A 23,128-nucleotide genomic window follows, 5' to 3' on the forward strand; every position below is an offset into this window, starting at 1 on the left:
AAGAAGGGAGACAGCAAGCAGATTTCCTAATGCTGTATCTTTATCAAAGCTCTGCTTGCCCTTTTTCCCACACTAACAGCCGTCCTTTAAGCGTATGCTTGTCTAACATGCTTAATGCTACCCACGAATGAAAGCAAACGCTCTGGTTTTCTATGCATCTAAGCCTTTACACAAACCTCGCATGAATCCAGTTAGGCATTTGAGGGCTTTGATCCCAGCCCTCGCACAGCCAGGCTTTATGAGAGGAATACCAGCAAGAAGGAAAGGAACATGCACGGGTCTTTTCCAAGCTCTGCCTGCTCCCGGTGCTCTACAGAGCATGAGAGTATTCACCAGAAGAGTATGACTAAACTCAAAATTCCCACGGGAGACCTGAAGTATCAGCTGCATTTCGCTAAGCCTTTGAGAATTATTCATTTTACAGGACACTCGCAGGACATTTCCCCAGGCCTGCATGCTGATCAGGATAAATCTTGCACCCTTTAAGCCAAACCTCACAGCTGCACCATTAAAATCAGAGCTATGTTTGACCAGATTTACCCTACAAATTTTGTGCCAGGATGGGCACAAGTAGATGGCCACATTTCTAACTCACCAGCTGTAATACACCTTGCCCCATAGTGCACACCCAGTTGGCTCAGCAAAGAGAGGATATACAGAACCAATGTGCAATGGGATCTCTGCAGATCACAGCTCAGGAGCTGCTGAGGGCTGTGAATTGAGTCTGAGAGAGAGTGACTGACCACAACATCTCCCACTGAAAACACAGCAAGGTCAGCAGGGAGAGCTACAGAGAAGATAACACTTGTGTCTGCCTATGCTAAGCTTGTATTTTATCTGGCAACAAACAGGAAAGCAATGCAAAGACAGACACTCTCACATGTCTGGTGCGTTCCTCAGTCTAAATTCACAGCAGGAACCAACACTCAGGGCTTGCACTGTACTGACACACCAGCTGACAGGAATTGGGGATGCTGGGCATACAGAAGGACCTGGCATGGCCTCAACATGACCAAGAAAAAGCCCTCAGCAGGGTCAACACCTATATTTCTCAGAAACACACGAGGCTATTGCTGGTCAGATTCAATGCTTACAGTGAAACTATGATGAAAGAGCACTGAATTTTCCTAATGGAAAACATGAAGCAGAGGTTATTCATCCCTGGTGCCAGCTTGCTATGATCAGCATCATCCTACTGCCATCACCAGAGCAATCATGATCATACACATATGAAGCCATGCAAAGGAAGCTTCAAGCATATTGGTGGTCCTTGCATAAAAACCTAGGAGATAACCAATGATCAGGAACACAGCACTCACTTTCCATGCAGGATCTTGCACTGCACACAAAACATTTGTGTGGGCAAGGATGGGGAAGATGGCTGAAGCCAGAAGGAGCAGGACATGACAGCAGCAGGACTGGCTGTGGTTCTTACCACCAAGTTCAATAACTTGCCAAGACATCAGGAACATGCCAGGGAAGTTTGTGCACGTCTGACCCAAATACAGCTTGTGTGAAGTGGTGGATTTATTATCTTCCTGTGTGTAACAACACATGGCACACACTTCCCGTTCCAGGACCTTCACATTCTAGTCACCAGCATGTGCCTTCTCCTTTGGCAGCTCAGACACATCAGCTTTTTATACTTTCAACTTTACCACATACACAGACTCTTTACCTGCTATATTCCTGGCCTTCATTAAAACTGACATGCTGTCCCTTCAAAAACTAAAACAGCAAACTATGGGGTGCAGAGGAAAGACATGAAGCTTAGTTGTCAAGAGTATTTTTTAGGAAAAAACTCATCACAACTCAGACATTCCTTGGAAATCCAAGAATCATTTCTAGATTTCTGCAACTCCAGTCTGTTCTATAATCAGTGACAGGAGCAAACGGGAAGCTGCCAGGGTCACAGTAAGAGGAGAACTGCTGGTCTCAGGAACTCTAGTAGTAGCAGGAGGAACTTGATCAGTAAGAGTGGTGCCTGCATTCCCCTGTGGTCTCAGAGCCCCTAAGATGAAAGAAAAATTTCTTTTTAGGAGATATTTCACATGGAAAAAGGGTCAAGGTCTTGGCTCCTCAGCAACAGCAAGACTGCCATTTGCAGACTGAGCTGTGAGGTTAATAGAAGCCACAACACCAGGTCCCACCTCCAGCTTCTAGAGCTCAGAAACTAACAGAGGTCTCCATGCTGCTGTGCTGTAACAGCTGGCTGTGCTCTGTCCTTGCTCAGGCTCACTCTACCCACTTCCACAACAAGCACACTCACACTGAGGACACCTCTCTTGTCAGCAGGTAGGAGCAGAGTCTGGCAACAGATTCTCTCCAGAATGTACTTTCTATGTTTTTGGGAAGGGTCACTGGTTATCTGAGTCCCAATGAATAGATTCAGGAGTCCCTCTGGAGGAACAATACATTATGGAGTGTTTTCTCCCTGCACTGGCAAAGCCGTGTGCAGCTCCCTATCATTACTTAAACAGACCCAGATACAGAAGTCACTGATGGCACAGTGCTAAAGAAGCTGACAATCCTGGTGGGGCACAGATTTGCTATCTTGAGCTAAAGTTCAATTGTATTATGTTGACATGTTAGCAGAAGTTCAATGAGGTAGCAGTGGTGACGTGGACAGCAGACAGGAGCTGTGTCTATGTGTAACTTTTCCCCCCGACACGTCACTTTGCAATGATGAACAAACAGTTCAACAGCTTTGTCTGCATTTGCTCTCTCTGAATTCTCCTTCTGGGGGTTCCAGCATGACCAAGAAAAGCTGCAGGACAGGACAAGAAGGAGCCCTGCTTCAGGGCAGGTCAGAGGAACAAAGCAGAGTGACAGAGGTGCAGTGTGGAACACAGGTCACAGCCTGCTGGGCCACCATGGGCAGTGCCACACAGCTCAGCACCTTCCTGGGGACATCACAGAAGAAAAGCAGGGCTGAGGTTTGCATTCTTGGGAAAAAAAAAGGAAAGAGAAAGAAAAAAAACCACAACCCACAGAGACCACAGAAACAGCAGCAGGGAGCCTCTGACTCAGAGGTGATAGCAACTATCAGATCCCAACCACATCCTGGATGCTATCAGACATGCTATGGAGACAATGTGGATCACCTTCCTCATGCAACTGCCCTCCTCCATTGGCCTCCCCTCTCTTGCCTCATTTTCTTTTTCATCCCTGAAGTATCTGTTCCCAGACAGAAAAAAAAGCTGAGCTTCCTCTTCCTCATGACAGCCCCAGCCCAGGATGCATCATAACTCTGCCAAGGATATGGGCATTCTCCATCACTCAAAATGTCTCATAGCATCTCTTAGCCGAGAGAGCTTAATCCAGAATTGCTTCAAATCCTTAACAGGTGCATGCTATGCCACCTGGATAAAAGCCACAAACCCAAAAGCCATTGTATTATACCGCAGCAGACAAAACCTTTCCCCAACAGCACTCAAGCAGTTGTGGTACCTCCCACCTTCACCCACAGGAGACATCACTCCACACAAAACATTCTGTGTTTCCACTGGATGCAGCTCTGCTGAGCCATCAGAGTGAATCCCGGTATTTAGGGTCAAGGGTGCTGGAATTTGCATTAAGAGAGGCTGCCTCTGGCGAGCCCCTTGGCAAAGAGCTGGAGCAAACAAAGTTCAGATCCAAAGTCTTAGCAGAGAGCCACAGAGAGGCCAGCCTGAGGCTTGGGAATGCAGCAGAACACACTGAGGTGCCTGTGCCACCTAAGCCACCAGAAGCATCCCGCTTGCCCAGGAGGACACCAGGCTTCAGGAGTGCCCAGCCCAGGCCTATGCAGGCAGCCAATACCCTGTGCTGTGTAAGGCCTGCTCCCACCCCACTAATGTGGCAATTGCTGTGATTCAGCCCCAAGTTCCTGTAGGACAGGCCTGAGGTGGCCGGATACAGTCCCAGAGGCAGACGTACCACCACACTGAGCACAGCCCAGGGCTCCACGCTTCGGGTCTGTCGGTATCTGTCAGATGTACACGAGAGAAACACCACAAAACCCCATCCATGACAGCAGGCCCCAGTGGGACTGCAGCTGTATGGGCAGAAAGGCTCCGTTGTTTGCACGAGCCACAAACGCATCTTTATCCTCCTGAGCAATCCATCGTGCAGCCATGAGCTGCAGGACACATGGGGTTTATCTCGCTGTCACCCAGAGGTGAGCATGAGAGGAAAACCACGGAGAGCCTTCCTCATGCCAACACTGACACCAACCACACCATCACCAGGGACTGGGCAGTGCCAAGAATCACCCAGTTTGTGAGTATGGAAGGCCCATTGTCGCCTGAAGAACAGACAGGATCAGTTGGGTTAGAAGGGACCACAGCAGGTCATCTGCTCCAACCTCCCTACTCAAGCCGGGTCACCCTAGAGCACACGGCACAGAGTTGTGTCCACTGGAACACCTTCAGCGAGGGAGACTTCACAATCACTTTGGGCAACCTGCTCCAGTGGTTGGTCACCCCCACATTGAAGTTCTCCCTCACGTTCAGGAGGAACTTCCTGTGCATCATCATTTTCGGCCTGCTGCCTCTTGTCCTATTGCTTGGCACCACCAAGAACAGCCTGCCTTCACCCTCAATGCCCACCCTTTAGATACTTTTATATATATGCACGTGGATGAGGTAAAGAACATCCTGGAGTTTTGGTAACTCAACACGACGAAGGGAAAGAGCCACGTTAGCGGCAGCAGTGCTTGGAGACACCTGAGGCTGGAGAGAACCGACCCCCTGGTGGGGAGTGTGGCAGGAAACCCGGCCGGGCTCGCCGAGGCTGTCCCTGTTCCCGCGGGGCCCGTCCCTCACCTGTGGAGCTCCTGGATGTCGGGCGGGATGCCGTGGAGCCGGTTGCCGCCGAGGCTGAGGCTGCGCAGCCCGCGGAGCTGCAGCAGCGCGGGCGGCACCTCGGAGAAGCGGTTCCCGCTGAGGTTGAGGACGCGGAGGGAGCGGGCGAGCGGCGCCTGCTCCAGCCCCTTGGGCAGCGAGCCGGGCCCGCCGAGCCGGTTGTTCTTGGCCAGCAACGTGTGGAGGCACGGCAGGGACAGCAACTCCGTGCCCATCTCCGTCAGCCCCGTCCCGCTCACGTCCAGCACCTCCAGCGCCGGGAACCACTGCGACAGCCCGGCGGGCAGCGGGCCCGACAGCCGCCGAGGCGACAGCACCAGCCGCCGCGCCTCCGCGCTGCGCCGCGCCGACAGCTCCGCCGCCAGCGCCGGCTCGGCCTCGGGCTCCGGCTCGGGTTCCGGCTCGGGCTCCGACTCCGGCTCCATCGCCAGCTCCGGTCCCAGCTCCAGCTCGGGGCCCTCCCCGCCTGCCGCCGCCATCCCGCCCGCACCGACCGACGGCCCCGCGCCTCACCCCGCCCCGGCCCGCCCCGGAACCTGCATAGCCCCGCAACCTGCATAGCCCCGCCGCCGCCCGCCCCATCATGCTCGATCCCGGGCTCGCCGCCGGCCGAGGCCACAGCGGCCCCAGCGAGGCGAGCGCTCTTATGCAGATTGCGGGGCACCTGCGGACGGGCGGCGCAGGGAGCGGGAGCGTTCGGCGGCCCGGGAACGAGCACGGGAGGGCGGCGCGCAGGCGGGGCCGGGGGCGCCTCATGGCCGCGGCTGCCCCGGTGCCGCTGCTCGCTGCTGCTGCGGCCGCAGTCTGCGCGGCTCATGCGGGACCGCCTCACTTGGCAGGGAGTACGAAATGGCCCCTACTCCCTGCCAAGTGTTTTACTCAAAGCTTGGGACACCAGAGCTGCTATGTGTAAAATTAAACCATAGCCTTTCCTGTGCCCCTTTTGGTCATCCTCGGAGCCCGAAGGAGTGGTGCTGCCTCAGCCCGTGTGCCCCATGGCCTCTCGCCTGTGGCAGCTGGTGAGGGAGCACGGCCCAGGGTCCCTGGTCAGCGGGTTTGTCCAAGGGTTGATCTGCTTTGGTCCCTGCAGAACAGGGAGGTTGGGACTGAGCGATCTTTGAGCACCCTTCCAACCCAGAACATTCTGTGGTTCTGTGAGGTGCTGCCGTGGAGCACCAAAAGGGAGGTACTCCCAGAAGTACCTCAGAGCGTGTCCTTGCCTGGATGTGAAAGGACAGCTTTGTCTTGAGCCGGGGCATTGGCAGGAGTTAATCCATAACGCTCACAAGTCTGCCAGGCGAATCAGTCTGACGCTGGTCCCTGATCCAATGGAGCTGACTGCTCTTCTGTCACTGATCCAATGGAGCTGACCCCCGTTGTGTCCCTGATCCAATGGAGCTGACCCCTCTTGTGTCCCTGATCCAATGGAGCTGACCCTTCTTGTGTCACTGATCCAATGGAGCTGACCCTTCTTGTGTCACTGATCCAATGGAGCTGACCCTTCTTATGTCACTGATCCAATGGAGCTGACCCCTCTTGTGTCCCTGATCCAATGGATCTGACCCCTGTCGTAGCATACGTACGCAAACAGGCAAGTCAGGATCTGTGCTTTCAGTTCATTGCTCTTTGAACGCAGGGTAACATCGGTGTAGTCAGCAATCAGAAGAAGAAGCAGCAGCCATGTGTGATAACAATGAGAAGAGTCACAATCCAAGGGAACTTTTTTCTTGGCTTTTTGTCCAGGCTTAAGAAGCAGACTTGCTTCCTTGTGATGCATAGAGAAGCCAAAAAGAAAGGAATAGCAATCTCCCACCTACTCAAAACACTTAATGTACACAAAAGTCTCTGTCATCTTAGACTGAAAGAAGCACAAACAAAATCACAGTTTGCAGGTACCAGCCAAGAGTTTAAAATGTGTGAAGTAGCAACAATGCTGATTTCAAAGGTGTCCAGAATACTATGGTCAAAACTCATAGCCCACTTGTCCTTCCATTGGTGCTCTTATAAACTCTGGATTTTATCACCACAAATATTTTTACATGACTGCTCCTGTTGCTGAGATGAGAAGGTTGTCAGGGCTATGCCCAGCCTTCAAGAAAGTGTGCTACAGTGGGTAGGAATGAACAGGTCAGTTTCCATTGGACTTGTTTCATTTGTTTTCCAAGAGTCTGTGGATTCACAAGTATAAGCCCTGATGTGAACCCAGAGATAGCTGCAGAACAGACACTTCACCAGTATCGTTAACTTCTTATCAACATGATTTTCCCCACTTTACAAACATTGTGCTGTTCCAGGACAGCTTTAGGAGAGTTTACATAAGCACAAGAGTAAGGTCATCTGGATCTTGCTCTTGTCTTTTGTAGTGCTTTCAGCCTGGTTCTCCTCAAGGTGTGTCTTGTGACATGGTTCAGGAACTGAGTCTTATTATAGATCAGTCTGCTCCTGTCTTCAGAACTCAAGTTAATAAATACCTTACAAAGGCAGTTCAGTCTCTTGGTCTATGACTTAAATAGTCTATTTCTCAACCTGAAGCTTAACAGCACTGGAGAATTGTGATTAAGGATATGTAACTATAGTGCAGTAATTTAATACTCAGATGTGCACAACTCCATAAACAGGTCAGAGCTTTTCCCAGGCCTCTACAAGCAGGGGACAGCAGAATTTTTGCTTTTCCTCTCTCCCACCTCAAAACCACTTTGCTTCAGGAAATATGCATGGAGCACAAGGCAAAACATTTGTAGTTTCACCTAGCTAAACTTGTGCCTGCTGCTTCCATTAATTTCTTAAAATCCTGGGAAATCCTCGCAGTAGAAATTGCAGTAATAAAACAGCCTCACTTTGCAGTTGAGCAGTGAATGGGCAGGGAATGCCACAGAAAAGATTGCACGTGCAGCAGCTGGTACATGCTAAAGAGGCCATTTGGTGTGAAAAATAACATGGAAGAGCCAGTGTTTGTGAGTTGTTTGGTTTTCTTTTTTAAACAGCTTTGGAAGGAGCACACCAAGTGGAACAAAGCAAGGCAGCTTTCTCTTCTGTCAGACCATTATCGCACAGAAGCACTCACAGCAGCGGCATTACACTTCAAGGGGAGATGAACAGTAGGGCACTTCCTCCTGTCACACAACACCATCGAAGGCTATTTCACCATTCGGTCACATTTTCAAGGCCTTTAGTCACTGTTTTTACTTGCTTATGGGGTCTTTCCACCTGATTCCCCAGCTCTAAAACAGAAACAGTCATGTCTTACGTTTGTCCAACACACTGAGGTCTGTGTATGAATGTGCGAAGACAGATGATTCTTTTTTTTTAAAAACAAGTTGTGAGGCTTGTGAAAAATAAACCAAACAAGTGTTATTTTTAAAATTTTGTTTCATTTATTTGGCAGTAATATCCAAACCCCCCTGCTTCAAAAAAATTACAAAATCAAGTAAAATAAGTGCACTAAGGAAACCTACAGAATACTGATAATTTTCACACACGTACAGGAGGGAATATAGAGGGAGGAGTGGGACTTTTTTGTTTGTTGCTTAAATTTGGTTTTTTGGGAAAAACAAAACAAAACACCTTCCCTGCCCCTTGTAGTCTGTACAGCAATCATCCCAGAGGGCAATGGCTGAAATTCAGCACTTCCTTCCCCAGCAGCCAGGTCACCCTGACTGCCCAGCCTGCGGAAGCCGAGCATTGCTTCCCCTCTGTGCAGGGAGCTGAGATGTTTTGGTCCCCTTTGAGAACTGCTGCCCTTAGAACGGGTCCTGCTTTCCACCACGTCCCTTTGTGGGGGCACAAGGAGGAAGATGCTCCACAGGCAGCAGCCCTTTCCAGAGGCACTGTTGCTGCCTGCTGCCCTAGGCTACCCTGGGATCTGTTGTATGGCTTCTCGGAGAGCTCCGCTTGCCGGAGACCGCAGCCCGTCCCTCCGCCTTCAGTGCAAGAGCAAGCTCTGTAAACCTCAGCTGCCAGCACATGTCTCCGGCTGCCCCAGCAGCCACCCCCTCCACACGGCTGCACAGCCACAGCGGGCAGGAGGGGACAGAGGACACATCACAGTGCAGCCTACAGAAGCCCTGAGGCCGTGCATTCGCCTCCCCTTCCTGCACGCGCTCTGGTTTTCACAGTTGGGAGATATTCCTGACTGAACAAGATGTTATCCCTGTCCAGGGAAAGCCTTTAAGGCAAGCTGTTGTGTTTTCTCTAAGGCACTTTAACAACCCAAGCTGGAAGGAAGTGATCTGGGAGGCACTAACTACCTTTTAGAACAGGGCTGGAATAAAGCAAAACATTTATTAACAATGTTCCTGTGACTCCAGATCCAGCACATGAAGCCCTTTCACTCATACTCTTGGGAGGAAGCAAGTCTATGTCTAATGGGTGCTCCTATTTCACCAACCACTTCTTCCAGTGCCACCAGAACACAAACAATGACTCTTTCCCAGTGTAGCATTGTCCACATTACGCTCAGCTCATATGGACTCATTCCTCTCACATTCACAGGTGACAGCTGCTCAAATCCAGGTCCTCACGAGAAAAAAAAAAACAAAACAGTCTCCTTCTGTGTTTATGATGCCAAAACCTCAATGCCAGGGTACATTATAGCTCTCACTGGAAAAGTGGCACTATGCCAAAGTCAATGGAAGTCCTCTGGCTTCACATCAAGAAAACAGCTCAAAGACCAGCCAGCCTTTAACACATCTGGCTCATGGGAAAGAGCACAGGAGGGACCAAGCTTTTTTCTTTTCTTATACTTGTAGGTACCAGCTCATTCCTCCTCTCCAAGGAAAGCACTGTGTAAGAAGGGGAAAGTTGGGACTAAAGTCCTGCTGATCTTCACTCAAACCAGACATGCTTTTTCAGATGCAAGTGGAATTTTGCTTGAGTGAGCAATAGGGATTGCAAGATACACAGCAACAACTGCTGAAGTTGCTCACAAACAGAAAGATGGAAGTCACAAGCAGTCGATCAGGATACATGCAACTGCTTGGGAAGCACAGCACAGGCATGAAGGGAACGTGGATGTTCAGGTGTGCATGAAGTGCATTTAACAACTGCATAAGAAAATCAGCTGGGCTTCAGGCTACAGAGGTGACTATCAACAAAAGAGCATTTCATTTACATCTAGGACCAATGCTCTGAGAAATGTGTGGGATGAAACAGACCCATGAAGGAATGTGAGAGTGGTCAAAGGTGGTCTGATCACTGACATTAAGAAATGTGTCAGTAATGAGGCTTCCAGCCCTGACTCCAAGCTCATACCTGGAATCAAATAATGTTGCTGCCTCACCCCAGAGGAAAATGAAAAGCCCAAGATGATGCCAACAGCACAACTAAACACTTTTCTACATAGTTAAGCTTTTTAAGATACTCTACTAATGGGACTGCCTGGTCCCTCAGTCTCTAGAGTGCTTTGAGCAATTTAGAGAGGCACGAGCAGACTTTAAGCACATGGTCAATGCTAGCTACGAGAGTGAGAGCTAGAGAGCTGCAGTGGCAATCTGTGTCTGGTGAAACTAATTACATCCAACCCTGTCTCTTCTTCCCATGAGGGACACTGCTATCCCCCAGCTGGGAAATACCCTGTAGTGCAAGGCTCACAATTCGCCTGTGGTGTTTGTGGCAGCTGAGCGCAGTGCAATACAAACTGTGCATGGGCATTACAGCACTGTCAACAACAAAAACCCACACGCTGGGTTTTCTTGAAAGATCTAGAGCTACAAAACATACAAAAGCTGAATCACTACCATAGGAAATAAAATAATAAAAAACCCGAAACAAAAAAAAATTGGGGAGTCAGCATGTGAGTGTGATAAGAAAAAAATACGATAGCACCTCTAAGGAGGGGGCAGGGAGAGTACGAGTGAGATGAGGTCAAAAGGAACCATGTTTTGTTGGAGCCCACAATGTACTGGAGGAGCTGCTGGGGGCAGTCTGGTGGAAAGCAAGGAGGAATGTGCTGGACTCATGCCAGCAGCATGGCACCACGACTCCCAGGTGTCACACCGGCTGACCAGCTTTGAGGAGCTCGAAGCAAAGGGTAAGGTCCATGGACAGTGATGCCCTGCAGCACACGTGTTCAGCTACAAAACTGCCAGGCCTGTATTTCTGCAGCCAAGGGTGGTGTTGACAATTGTATTGACTGAAGACCCCCTTTTCTATCCAGCATTGACCTCCATCCTTTCCCCAGATCCAGAGGAACAAGAAATCCCTGTTAGCTCTTGGAGGGAGCAGCTGTTTGCTCTGGGGAAGAGCCCCAGAGGCTGCTCTAAGTCCCTCCCAGCCTTCCAAGGTCCCAGCAATGAAGCTCCCTGCACAGGTGGGCTCTGCTCCCCTTTCCTGGCCCCATTCTTTGTGTATTACAAAACAAATAACCCATCGCTATACATGTAAATATCTGTGACTGGGCAACTGTAGCAGACACTTGTGCATACTGAGATCAGCACTGGAGGACAGGGTGGCAGATTGGGCCCATCCTCCTGGGCTCCTCCGCTGTGGAGGCCCCTTACATCTCCTTGGTGCTCATTCTCTTGGTCTTCTCAGCCGTCTCCTAGAGAAAGAGAGCACAGAAGTGAAGCTCTGTGCTGACACAGGAATTGGTAGCACTCTGAAATCTTTGGTCCATCCACAGGCAGTGCAACACTGGCTTGTATCTGAAAGCCCCACACCTGTATTTGTCCCCACAGGCAAGAGATTTACTCTGCTCCTCCTTCTACCTCTTGCCCCCTTCTACTTCATCTAGAAGTTTCCTAGTGACAGAAACAGAAGGAGCCCATCTGGCAAGGGGAGGCTTTGTGCAAGCAGACCTTCCCAGCTTCATGCTAACCTGATGCTTCTGCAGTTCCTGAACGTATCTGGCCATCTCCTCCTCAGTCAAATCTTGATCAGGTCGGTGTCTCTGAGCAGGCACCTTCTCATTCCTCCCTGGAAGCAGAAATGGAGTTTAGTGTTTCATAAATAGGGAATGCAAATTTCAGATGCTGAACCATGAAGAACAAAGGGAGGCAGGTCAGCCACAGCACCCCTCAAGCTTAGGAAGCCTTTGCTGGAGGATGGTATGGGTTGGCTTCTTAGAAAGAGAACAGGCCTTGTGGCTGCCTGGGACTTCACAACTTGGGTGTGCAATTTGTCCCTGTCTCTCCCTCCCTCATGACTGGTAATAAAGCCACATATGAAACACCTATAATTAGCTCAAACATCTTGGCCTCTTGTAGGGAATAAATGGAAGCTCAGTGCTACTTAAGTACAATAACTGATATCTAATGACGAGGTAATTTTGCTCAATGAAGAAGTAACTTGCTGATGCATTTGATCTGATTCTTCAGTTTCATTATTCCTCTAACAATAGCCTCTGCTGCTCTGACATGGGCAGAAAGTCAAGGAATCGTTATCCCATTGCATGCTTCTGTCATGGATGCAGGGAACAAAGTAGGCAGCAAGAACAGGTGTTGCATAGCAACTTTGACGGTTGTTTCTGTGGAGGCAACAAAAAGAGCCTCTCATTCTGTTGCTTAATCTATGACACCTACACACAGCTCCTCTGGCAGTTCTATTAATACTACAGTTGTCTTTTCTCAGGTGAGTTCCTGCTGCTGCAGCTAAGTTTGAGCTGAGGTGATCCTGAAGCCTCTGCTACAGAAGATCAGATAAACATGAAAAGCTCTGTACACACTGCTGCCCTTTCCCTCTCTTCTACTCTGATCTGCAACAGTGTACTCCTGGCAGATCCCACACAGCTCTGAAACAAAGCTCCTGCAAGGGCCTGGTTTCCAGGGAAGAAGGATATAAAAATGCAGAAAGGGCTGGGTTTCTAGGGAAGAAGGCCAGAGAAATGCAGCACTATGCTGGGAGGTGGATGTGGCTCCTTGGGAAGGACCCATACATTTGCCAACACAGGGAAAAGGTGGCATTCCACTGGCCCTGGACTATGTGTGAGAAGGTTAAACAGAGAGCTGTTGTTCACAACTGCACCATGACCTCTCACAATTGTACCCTGGCTGTGCAAGTTTAAGGGCCTTCCAAAGGAGGAACAAACAACCCTCCCTTACTACAGCACCACCTCCCTTCATCAGCATTATTCTACAGTTTTTGTGGCAAGAAGCTAAAGTGCTTTCTTGGCATTGGATGAAGGTTCCTATATCCCCTCTTGATTGAGACAGGATCCTAGATCCTGTTTTACAAATTCCATAAACAGTGAGGATATGGACACATACACAGGAAAGCTGACTTGCTCACACCTACACATACAGTCGCAGCAGTGACCTATTTGGTCTGCACCAGCTGGATGCAGAGTAGCTCTAGTTTGGAAGATTTAGTGCTGAATTTTCATGACACCAAGTCCAAACTACAAACCCCAGCAGCATTGCCCCGAGCCCAGTTACACATTTTCTGACCTCTGCATCAGCACCAGCTTGGGTTTGACTAACACGGAACAAGTGAGGGTTATGCAGAAACCACCCATGGAGAAGCTGAGGAAAAGCTGGAGAGAGGAGAGCCCTGGATAGCTGGTGCCTTTGGGAAGACACAGAGTGAGAATTCCTTTTGCCCAAACCCAAACCCAGTAGTTTTCTGGAGAGCATACAGACCCTCGCACGTCATTGCGGTGCACACCCAGTTCCCACAGGCACAGACACAGCGGTTGCACTCCACCTGGGTCTCTGCTCCATCCTCATAGGTCTCATCTTCCAGGGCACACCCTGAAGAGGCACAATATAAGGGCAGTGCTTGTGAGAGAGCGAGCAGGCTAAAGACAACATACTTTGGAGATGCCTTGAGAGAGAAGATGAGGTTTAAGGGGAAGCCGTCCTTCCCCCAACCACCAGAAGTTTCCTCATGACTAAAATATTCATGCTGAATTTGGTGAATGAAGTCAGCCAAAATATAATTTGGGAAAATCAAACCCTTTATTTTTCTTCCTCAGAAGAACACATTTCGATTTCTCAATTCCAAATGAAATCTCAGTGTTGGTTTTGTTTGAATTTCCTTATCTGTCACACAAAGAAAAGAACCCCTGAAATGAAAGCTTGGGTTATTCTGATCCAGGTGGAGATAAGTTGGGGAAATGATTTAGAAGGATAGTGAACTTTGAGATGCTCATCAGGGAGGCTCTCTGTGTGAAAAGTAGAGCATAGCAGGACTTTGGTCTGGTCTGACTTTCCTAAGTTATCCGGCCATGAACTCCTCACATGATTGACCTCTGCACTGTTAAATACATGCCTTGACCTTACAAGCATACCATACCCATTCAGCCTTACGTCCTTGCTTCTAAAATGCAAACCTTTCTTATCACAAGAGCTGCAGGAGCTCTGGAACAGTAAAAGCAGTACTTTAACAATGCAGGGACAAAGGGTGCTGTTGGTTGAGAGGCAGGCATATATTAAAATTATATCTGGCCGTGGAGTTACAGCACCCAATGTCTGGCCTGAAGCTGATCTCTTTTCTTTCCTCCCTTCCCAGCACCCCTCTTGTTCCCCAAGATAAGTGAGGAGTTCCTACTTTTCTCTGGTGGGTTGAAGGATGGGCTGAGGCACTTGAGAAATTCATTGAAGCTGAGCTTCCAGTCAGCATTTTCATCTGACAGCTCGATGAGGGCATCTACGCAGAGTCCCCTGAAAGGAAATACAGAGGCTTTTTCTGCACAGGGCTGTGCTAGCCCAGTCCCTGCTCTACTGTCTTCAGAGTGCAGGTGAGTAAATACAGTAATAACTAGGGAGACTCCAAGATATCTGGCAGAAGTGGCTTCTCTAAGGAAACCTCATGGGATACAGAGAAAAGAAAAACAGTCACCAAATACTCCCTGTCTGGCATCAGGCCGGGCAGTGGGGGATATTCAGAACAGCAGGAATGGGACATCCACATTTGTTGACATCTACATGCTGTCACATAGGAAGAGATGCAAGCACAGCATAACCACAAGCAGCCTATTTTCACACAGTGGCAAACAAAGAAAGAGGGAAAACTCTCAAACTATAGGCTGCATATGAACAGCATTTTCCCACCACCTTCCATGCACTGGATGTAGCTATTAGGCAAAAGGTGAGGACAGTCCCCAGCAAGCTAATTTAGGAATAGAAAGAAGATGACAAATCTTCTGTTACCCAACTCCCATCTGGCTGCACAACTGCTAAATTTAGGGCAAAAGAGGGCTGGAATACGTGCCTAACATGAAGGGTAGAGATAGGACTGCTCCTCTTGTGGTGTTCACACCTATTTAAACTGGAAGCCACTTCATACACAGTTAACTCTGCCAGTGCAAGCCCTAGCTGATATTTACCATGAGTGAGTTTCTATGTTCCATTCTACCACATTTGTCCCCCTGGCCCTCCCTCTGGCATCCTGTCCACTGCTCACCTGAGCAACTTGTTGGTCTCCTGGTCCATGTAGGTGGTGATGTTGATGGCAGTCTCATTCTGCTCCACAAACTTCAGGAATTCAGTGGAGTCCAAGCGAGAATCACCATCATCAAAGCTCTGTAGGGGAAGATAGGAAGATATGAGAGGCTCTCATTTATCAGTTCAAAGTACCCCTTCCTTCTTCCTCTTCCATACATACATATCATTTTGAAGCTTTAGTGAGACAAGTTCCATTATCACTGTTTTTCACAAAGAAAGAGGCCCAGAGAAAAGCAGCAACATATCCACATTAGCCTCAGAATAAGAGAGAAATGATCCTAGCCTTGTTCTCACAGATAAGCTACAGTGCCTCTCATTCACCTCCTGCTGCTTGATTTATGGCTCTAACCCTATTTCTTCTGTTTGTTTCAGCCAGCTCTTAGCTTTCTTATATACCTCCTGCCTTAAAGCAGACCAGCTGCATTCAAGGAGGTGTCAGCTTTCCAGTATGTGTAAATCCAAAGCTGTGCCTGGACTCTGACAGTGACAAAAGGGAAAAATCACAGGAAGCAATTTTCTGCTGATACCAGGGTAAAAATTTAATGCAATAGCACAACACCTCACCATCAACTTCTTAAGGTCCTGACAAGACTCCTGGCACTGAAGAGCAGCGTTTTTAGCCCCAAAATCCTGGCTGTAATCCCAAAGAAATAATTGCATTTTGCTTTCCTGTTTGGAGACGTGACACCGCAGTGCTGGGCACTCAGCAGGAACTGCTGTGCCCCCTCAGAGACAGCTGCATTGCTGGGAGTGGAAAATTAATCCTGCACACGGACTGCTGCCACCTAATTTTTGCTGTGTGATTGGGGCAGGTTGCTGTGGCTCCTTGTGCAGTGCTCTCAGGAATGCTGGAAAAGACACTGCCTGTTGTTACCTCTATGTGTTTCAGGAGAAACATCTAGGGCTAGGGAAATAATCCTGTGTAACTGCTCCACATGTCAGCTTCCACTAGACTTTGAAGCTTCTTGTCCTGCTTTTTATTGTGAAAATGACTGCAGTTCTCTTAAAGACCCAGACTGCTAAGTGAGTTTTCTTGCCTTTCGAAGTTATGGTCTGCATTAAGGCTTTTCCACAGAGATTCTCCAAAATGGAGCAGCTTCCTACTACCACTCTTGCTCCTCTTGAAATAATGTCCTTCAAGGTCATGGCCTGCCTGATGAACAAAGCACATCCCAGTGAGCCCCACAAGTCAGGCTTCCAGGAGGGAAATAGCTTAATGCCACATCTACAAACCTCCCCAGCAAGGAGAAAAGGGAAAAGCTTTGTTTGAACTGTGCCTCCAGTGTTTCCTACATGCAGGACAGGAATCAGGCCATTTGCAGGAATGCAGGGCATGAAGAGCCCCACAGCCCTGGCATGACAAAATTCCTCCAGTAACAGCAGACACTCGTTGCTGACACAAATTTCTGTGTGTTTGAAACCATTTAGTTTCCTTTGCCTTGATTTGTCCCAAGTTGTTCCAAACTCTGAATTCTGCTTAAAAATGTTTCAAAGCTGTAAGAATAAGGTAGTTGAAAAGGTGGATTACCACCTGATAGAGAATCACAGAATTATTAAGGTTGAAAAAGACCTCCAAGATCATTGAATCCAACCTCTGATTGAACACCACCTTATCAACTAAACCACAGCAGCAAGTGCCACATCCAGTTGTTTCTTGAACCCTCCACCACCTCCCTTGGCAGCCACTCTTTCCCCAGCCTGTAGTTCTGCTTGGGATTGTTGTCACCCGACACTTACCCTTACTGAACCTCATACTGTTGACCTTGGCCATGGAAATTCTCCCTTTGGTACAAGCAGAGATAATTCTTTGCCATAAGAACTCTCACCCAGTGGCTGGGATCAGTGCTCCAGAAAAAGTGGGACAATAAAGAGAACGTGAGGCTGCCTGCCTCTGAGCTGCAGCCTCAGGATATCACCAGCATGCTGACAAGCGTGGGGGCAGTGGGTGTGAACGGCTTGTGCAATGACAGTGGAACAAGCCTGTGGCTGGCTCATGCATTTCAGCAAAGCCCATGATCTGGGGAGACCCTGCAAAAGTGCCTGGGGACAGCACATTTGCAGGGAGAGGGACTGACACAGGACACTGCCGCTTTTGGGCGTTGGCAGGCACTGACAGGAGCACCCAGGGCAGTGAATTTCCACAGACAGAGCAGCACAAAGGCTGCAAATGTAAGGATGCTCTGTGGAGAGAGGGGACCAGCTCCTCTGTCTCACCAGGGGGTGCCATTGCCATGGCAAATTTGCTTGCAGTGCTAACTCCTGTCAGGCACCATTAATCTCTGGCTGTCAACAGCTCATGATTTAAACGTTCTCCCCTCTTCCCCACCTGCTCCTCCAGCTCCATCCTGAATGCTCTGAAGTCTCTGGCAGGAGCCAGGCGTGAGGGGGAGGGACGCAGCAGTGCATGTGGCAGGAGCATGGGAGAAGCTTGGGATCTGCTGGTTACAGAAGGGGGTGCAGATGGGCTGAGGGACAGACTGACAGGGAGGAGGGAGGAACAAGATTATTGCAAGGCCCAAGACTCAAATGGCTCCTTTCACTCTGCAGAGTACTAGGGAACTGCCAGCTCAGCCACAACTGGGACATATTCCTTGAAGCCCCCAAGTGTCCCTTACACCCATCTCAGCATGGCCTTGGGACTACCTAGACCAAAGTATAAGCAGCCCCTGCCACAGCTTCCTGCATTTGCAGCACTTTCACCTCTTTTCCCCTGGCTTTTTACCCCTGAGATTAGTGCTCTACTCTGCTACAGCCTCGTGTGGCTTGCCCTCCTCCTTTTCCCCAGGGCAGGTCAGACACCAGGAGTCAGAGATGTTCCACATCTGGTTGTCACAAGCTGTGTCAGTCGGTCAGTCAGTGGCTGCTGCAGGCAGCCCATAACACATGAGGTTGTAGGACTTATCAGATCCCTCTGGTCCCCAGCTCGGCAGGCACATCACACACTGGAGCCTCTCAGCTGGGAGCACAGCAGCTGTTACGCAGTGACAAGGCAAGAAATGTTGTCTAGGCTTTGAGGCAGGTGCTGCTCTACTTGCCTTGAAATATTTGTCCAGGACTTCACTGTAGTTACTGCCCTTGGAGAACCACCCATCTGGGATAATCTCAGCTTCCAGCCACTGGATGACCCGGCGACGAAGCTCGTCCCTGTCCGACTGGTAGCAGACAACTGTGATAGGAGACAGTGCAGTAGAAGGAAAAACAGGAGTGAGAGAAATCAAGCTGGCAGGGAGATCACAAAGAAAGGAAATGAAAGCCAGCTCGCCCTGATGGCAGCTTGCAGCCCCTCGGTCCAGTCCTTAGTTACATCACTGCTGTCAAGTGCTGAATAGTGGATGGGCTGTTGGTGACACCATGTGGCACGGCTGGAAAACAACACTCCTGCCAAAGCTTTTCCTTCCCATTCCTGAAGCTTGTGGAAGAACAACCCAGAGCTGACTCATCTTGGTGTGAAGAGTCCCAGACCGAGGGAGGAAGGTAATTGACAATGTCCCCAGGCTTCCTGACACTGCGCAGAATTGTCATTCAGCTGTCAACCCTAAAATACCAAAACCTCCATCCTCTGCAAGGGGGAAGACTAGACTGAGAAAGCCTTTCTACCTACCACTCTGTCTCTAAGACTTGAATTTTAGGGCCTATTATCTCAGGAAACACTGTTTCTTCAAAGCCCTGGTTTGTCCACTCTGACTGGAAATGAGAGGGGGTCAGACTGGGCTTGTTCACTCACAGTGCTTGCCAGTGTCACAGGTTTCTCCAGGGGAGTTATCACTTTGTGTGCTGATACAAACCATGCATTTAGAAACAAAACTGAAATCCTAGCTGGGAATTGTCACACCTGCCCAGTACTCAGTGTGCATTCATGTCACACACACTAAGGATCTTCTGATTCCAGTGACTACTATCACAATCAGATGGAGATGAAAAAAAATTCAGCTCTGTAGGGATTCTACATGTTTAATTTTGTACTTCTTTAAAACCGCTTTAGGGTGGTGAACATGCTCTGACATGGTCCTTCCTCTTCAGTTTGTATGAGACTTTGCTCTCATCTGTCCTAGGAAGTTAAAGTTGATGATTATACAGCTCCAGTACTTAGAGGCCATTAATAGGAAAAAGGCTCTCCTGATGACAAGCCAGGGCCCTAAAATCCAGTGTTAAGTACACGTGGCAATACATAAGGGGAGAAACCAAGCACAGGGAATCAAAGAGAACTTATAACTTAGATAATCATAGAATAATTTAGGTTAGAAGAGACTCAAGATCATCTTGTTGGCTGATGGTATAGGCAGTTCAGTTGTACCTCCTGACTCTCTGCACCCATTGGTTCATCACTCCTAAAGCAAAGTTTCCCTTTAAAAGAGTGCTTCATCCCTCAGTCTGGGTGATGAGCACAGTTTGAGTCCCTGGGGGCAAATTGGGTTTTCATTGCACCTTGTCTATGCTGAGTCCCTGAGACATCCCAGCACAGTGAAAAGCCCAGGAGATGTATGAGCTCTGAAAGGTTACCCAAGAGTAAAGAGCTGGGCAATCACATTTCAGCTGATTTATCAACTCAGACTCTTCTACAGCCCGTGCAGGATATGACTTCTACACAGAGCTCTGCACTCCCCCAGCACACCCTCTGCCCATCTCCCAGAGCATACAAATTCATACAGAGGCCAAACTGGAGACAGCTTCTTACCTGGACTTGCAGCTGGATTCTCAGACTTCTTCTCTGTTAATGGAAAGACAGAAGAGGACATTTCTGATGCAGTGTGAAACAATACAAATCTCTTCCCACCATGGGTAAAAGCAGAGGAACCTGGGAATCTTTGGATATATGAGGGCCACATACATGATTGAGGAACTGGAATCCTCTGCACCATGAAGAGATACTGAGGAAATTTTAGACTGAAGAATTGAAGGCTCAGGGACAATCTCATCAATGTTTATAAATCTGATGGAAGGAAATGCACCAGACTTTCATCCATGGTATTCAGTGACAAGGTAAGAGACAGGGGGCACACATTTAAACACATGAAACTGTCTGAACACAAGAAAACCATGCAGCTGGTGTGTGTGTGAGTTAAACAGGCCCACTAATGAGGCAAAATCCTTGCTCCTAAAGTTATTGAGGGTCCTTATGAACATGAATGATAGTATTGATTTTAGGAGTTTATCCTCAGAGCATGACTTTTCCTCAGCAGTTAAACTGAGACACTTACCTGGCTGAATCCAAAAGCTTAGAGTGAGGCAACAGGAGCTGCTCACTGAGTGCCACACTCCCAGAAGCTTGGGGAGCCAATAGTTCCAAGGTCCCCCACAGTCAAGGTGTCAGGGTTTTGAGTGCACTTATGAGGGCCTTAATGACCCTGCTGGCCTCACCTAGAGCCTCCATCCACTCCATCCAAACTCTCTAACCGTGAGCCATGAGGTTCCATTTAATATCTGATGGCTCAACTCCTAGTCCTTGCCTGTGATTATTATGTTGTAGCCATGCCTGTCTCCAGCTCTCTTGCAACCACTCTCTCCCAAAGACTGTTGATCCAGGCCCTGACCTGGTGACTGTGTTCCCATCTTGATCTCAGCCCTGCTACAGACTGCATCACTATGAGCTTGTCTGGCTCTTGTCTGATTCTGGTTACCAGAATCACCAGCACTGACTTCACAACTTGATTTCAGGCCTATTTCATCATTGCCAGCTTGCCTGGTCATCTGGACTCTTGCTTGAATCTGGCTACTGTCCTGAGGCCTGCCCTGTTTACCCCACTCAGCAACTGTGGGACAAAGTCTTGGCTGGTGAGGCCTCTGCCTCGCCTTGTTATCATGCCATGCTTCCCTTCCAACTCTTTGTCCCTGAGAGTGCAGCCAGCCCTCCTTGCCAGGGTTACCTTTGCAGTGGCCATCGTAATCCACCTGGATCTTGGAGCCGGTGAGGCAGGCGTCACGGTGCAGCTCGCAGTGGTTCAGGTACGTCTTGCCATTGCTCCCGCACACAGGCCTCTTGTGAGGTTTGCATTTCTGTGGGAGGGCCAGACAACACAGCGTTTCACCTGCCTCCTTGGGACAGCTTGGTGAGTCCAACCATCAGCCCAGCTCAGGACAAGTCCCTGGCAGAGTCCCCTTGGCCCTGTGTTTGGAACAGGCTAACTCACCCATCATTACCCCAGAAAAACCTACACAGGAAAGTCTGTGGGTGTGAGTTCAAAGGCCTCACTTCGTCCCAGTTTCCATCACCACCAGCATGACAAGAGTCTTTCTGAAAGCAGACCCCTGCAGAGAAATCAGTGCTCAGCATAAATATGGAGCATAATCCTGCAACTGCTGCTCCATGTGCCGTGGCCATGCCTGCCCAGAGGTGTTTCTGTGCCTCTGGTCTATGCACCTGGCTTGGCTCCATTTTGCATCTTTCTGCAGACTCTGCTCCACCCTTCTGCAACCAAATAGCAGAATAAGCCATCAGCCATGAACAAACAGCACAGCCTACAGCAAAGAGAGAGTTCACCAGTGCCACTGGTCAGGCTATGAGCTTCTCTCTTCTGTCCTTTTTGGTCTGGCCAAGCCTACCCAGAGTGACAGACTCTCTTCCTACTAACAGAGCATTTCTCTCCAGTGCCCAGGCTGGTCATGCCAAAGTGGCAAGCTGTGAGGGAAGGGGGAACAAAGAACCACATGGCCATTCCCAGGATCCAGGCAGAAATGTTTTGAAGGCATGGAGCAGAGCACAGTAGGGAGACATTGTGTCCCTACAGCTGGGAAAGACTCTTCTAATCATCTCTGACTCCCTGCTGGATAAAGCTATTCATCCTTACAGCATTCTACCACAATTATTTCCATTTTACAAAAGCTGATTTTTAGTAGGGTGCTTGTAACCTCCTCAAACAAGGTGCCAGTGAGGGCAGGCTGTCTTGGAGCTCACAGACCACTCTCTAGAGTGCCCTTCAAAGCCAGCTGCACATCCATACCTCACCGGGCTTTCCCAGCAAGAGTCTCCTGTACATGTAAAGACCCTAAGCAGTCCTGCAAGCAGCACAGCTGTGAGTCCCAGACTATATCTACCCTACAGGACTCTTCTCCCACACAACACTGGAAACAGTCGTGCTGTTTGAAGAGCCACTGTGAATTTGCAGCTGCTTTAAAACAGCCATAGCCTTATTCCATCACTGGGATCCTTCCAGTGACAGAAACCCATCCCAGACCCAGAACCTGTGCTGCTCCCATACCTCAATGCAGAGGCAGGTTGGCTCTCCCTTCTCGGTCACTGCACACTCACGCCCAGCTCCACAGAAAACATTGGCACAGATCTTAGATTTGCTCCTTGGCTCTTCCTGCAAGATACAAAGTCAAAGACACAAAATACATCATTAACCAGAAGAGTAACAACACAGTTAAAAAAAAATAGCACATTTAACTGGTATCAGGACCAAAAGGTACCACGGTGTTAAGGTGGAGGTGACAGAACAAGAGAGACATGACTTCAAAAAATGGACAGCTCAGACAATAAGAAGCAGCAGGCACAAGAACAAGGGCTACAGTCCCAAGAACACAGGGTTTTCTTCAGGTCATTCTTGGAAAATCACCTGGGAGAAGTGGAGCAAACATGAGCAAGAGGAAGTCTAGCATGAATGGCAAGAATAATTTGCTCATGTCAAGGACTGCTGTCTTTAAAATTTCTTTTCACAGAGGGTAGGGAGCAGAAATGTCTTTGCTTGAGACACTTAAGAAGAAGGTGAACATATCCTTAGAGAAAGGTACAATACAAACAGGCAGAAGAAATTTCCATCAGGCACCAGATAATGTCCTTGTCACAAAAAAGTCACAAAACTACATGACCCATTATCTTGCTTTCACTAGTCAAGATCAAATACTTTAAAGGAAGAACACTGTCATGGATGAGATAATTATCCAGTAATCCTCCTATAATGAAAGTTC

The 23,128-nt window shown here is 48.9% G+C and overlaps 2 protein-coding genes and 1 long non-coding RNA gene across 6 annotated transcripts in view; 1 reads left to right on the top strand and 2 right to left on the bottom strand.

Moving 5' to 3' along the window:
- LRRC58 (leucine rich repeat containing 58) overlaps window positions 1-5,353 on the bottom strand; it is a 17,204-nt gene extending 11,851 nt beyond the window's left edge. Inside the window, exon 1 of the mRNA XM_064410276.1 lies at window positions 4,806-5,353. Coding sequence (XP_064266346.1) covers window positions 4,806-5,323 — 518 coding nt within the window. The 5' untranslated portion in view covers window positions 5,324-5,353. The remainder of the gene's footprint in view (window positions 1-4,805) is intronic.
- A 2,842-nt stretch (window positions 5,354-8,195) lies between these two features.
- FSTL1 (follistatin like 1) overlaps window positions 8,196-23,128 on the bottom strand; it is a 52,117-nt gene continuing 37,184 nt past the window's right edge. Inside the window, exons 3-11 of the mRNA XM_064410288.1 lie at window positions 22,420-22,524; window positions 21,088-21,217; window positions 19,899-19,931; window positions 18,259-18,389; window positions 15,183-15,301; window positions 14,328-14,440; window positions 13,418-13,528; window positions 11,659-11,756; window positions 8,196-11,382 (exon numbers count right to left, since the gene is read on the bottom strand). Of these exons, the coding sequence (XP_064266358.1) occupies window positions 11,338-11,382; window positions 11,659-11,756; window positions 13,418-13,528; window positions 14,328-14,440; window positions 15,183-15,301; window positions 18,259-18,389; window positions 19,899-19,931; window positions 21,088-21,217; window positions 22,420-22,524 (885 nt within the window). The 3' untranslated portion in view covers window positions 8,196-11,337. The remainder of the gene's footprint in view (window positions 11,383-11,658; window positions 11,757-13,417; window positions 13,529-14,327; window positions 14,441-15,182; window positions 15,302-18,258; window positions 18,390-19,898; window positions 19,932-21,087; window positions 21,218-22,419; window positions 22,525-23,128) is intronic.
- LOC135294696 (uncharacterized) overlaps window positions 12,301-23,128 on the top strand; it is a 33,150-nt gene continuing 22,322 nt past the window's right edge. For 3 of the 4 annotated variants that reach the window (XR_010356779.1, XR_010356777.1, XR_010356778.1), the window contains exons 1-2: window positions 12,301-12,410; window positions 14,289-14,517. This is a non-coding gene — a long non-coding RNA (uncharacterized LOC135294696). Of the gene's footprint in view, window positions 12,411-14,288; window positions 14,518-18,145; window positions 18,272-23,128 lie in introns of those variants that run through there. The other variant, XR_010356780.1, reaches the window with a different exon arrangement.

Source organism: Passer domesticus, chromosome 2 (genome assembly GCF_036417665.1).
Source record: "Passer domesticus isolate bPasDom1 chromosome 2, bPasDom1.hap1, whole genome shotgun sequence".
Classification (NCBI taxonomy): domain Eukaryota; kingdom Metazoa; phylum Chordata; class Aves; order Passeriformes; family Passeridae; genus Passer; species Passer domesticus.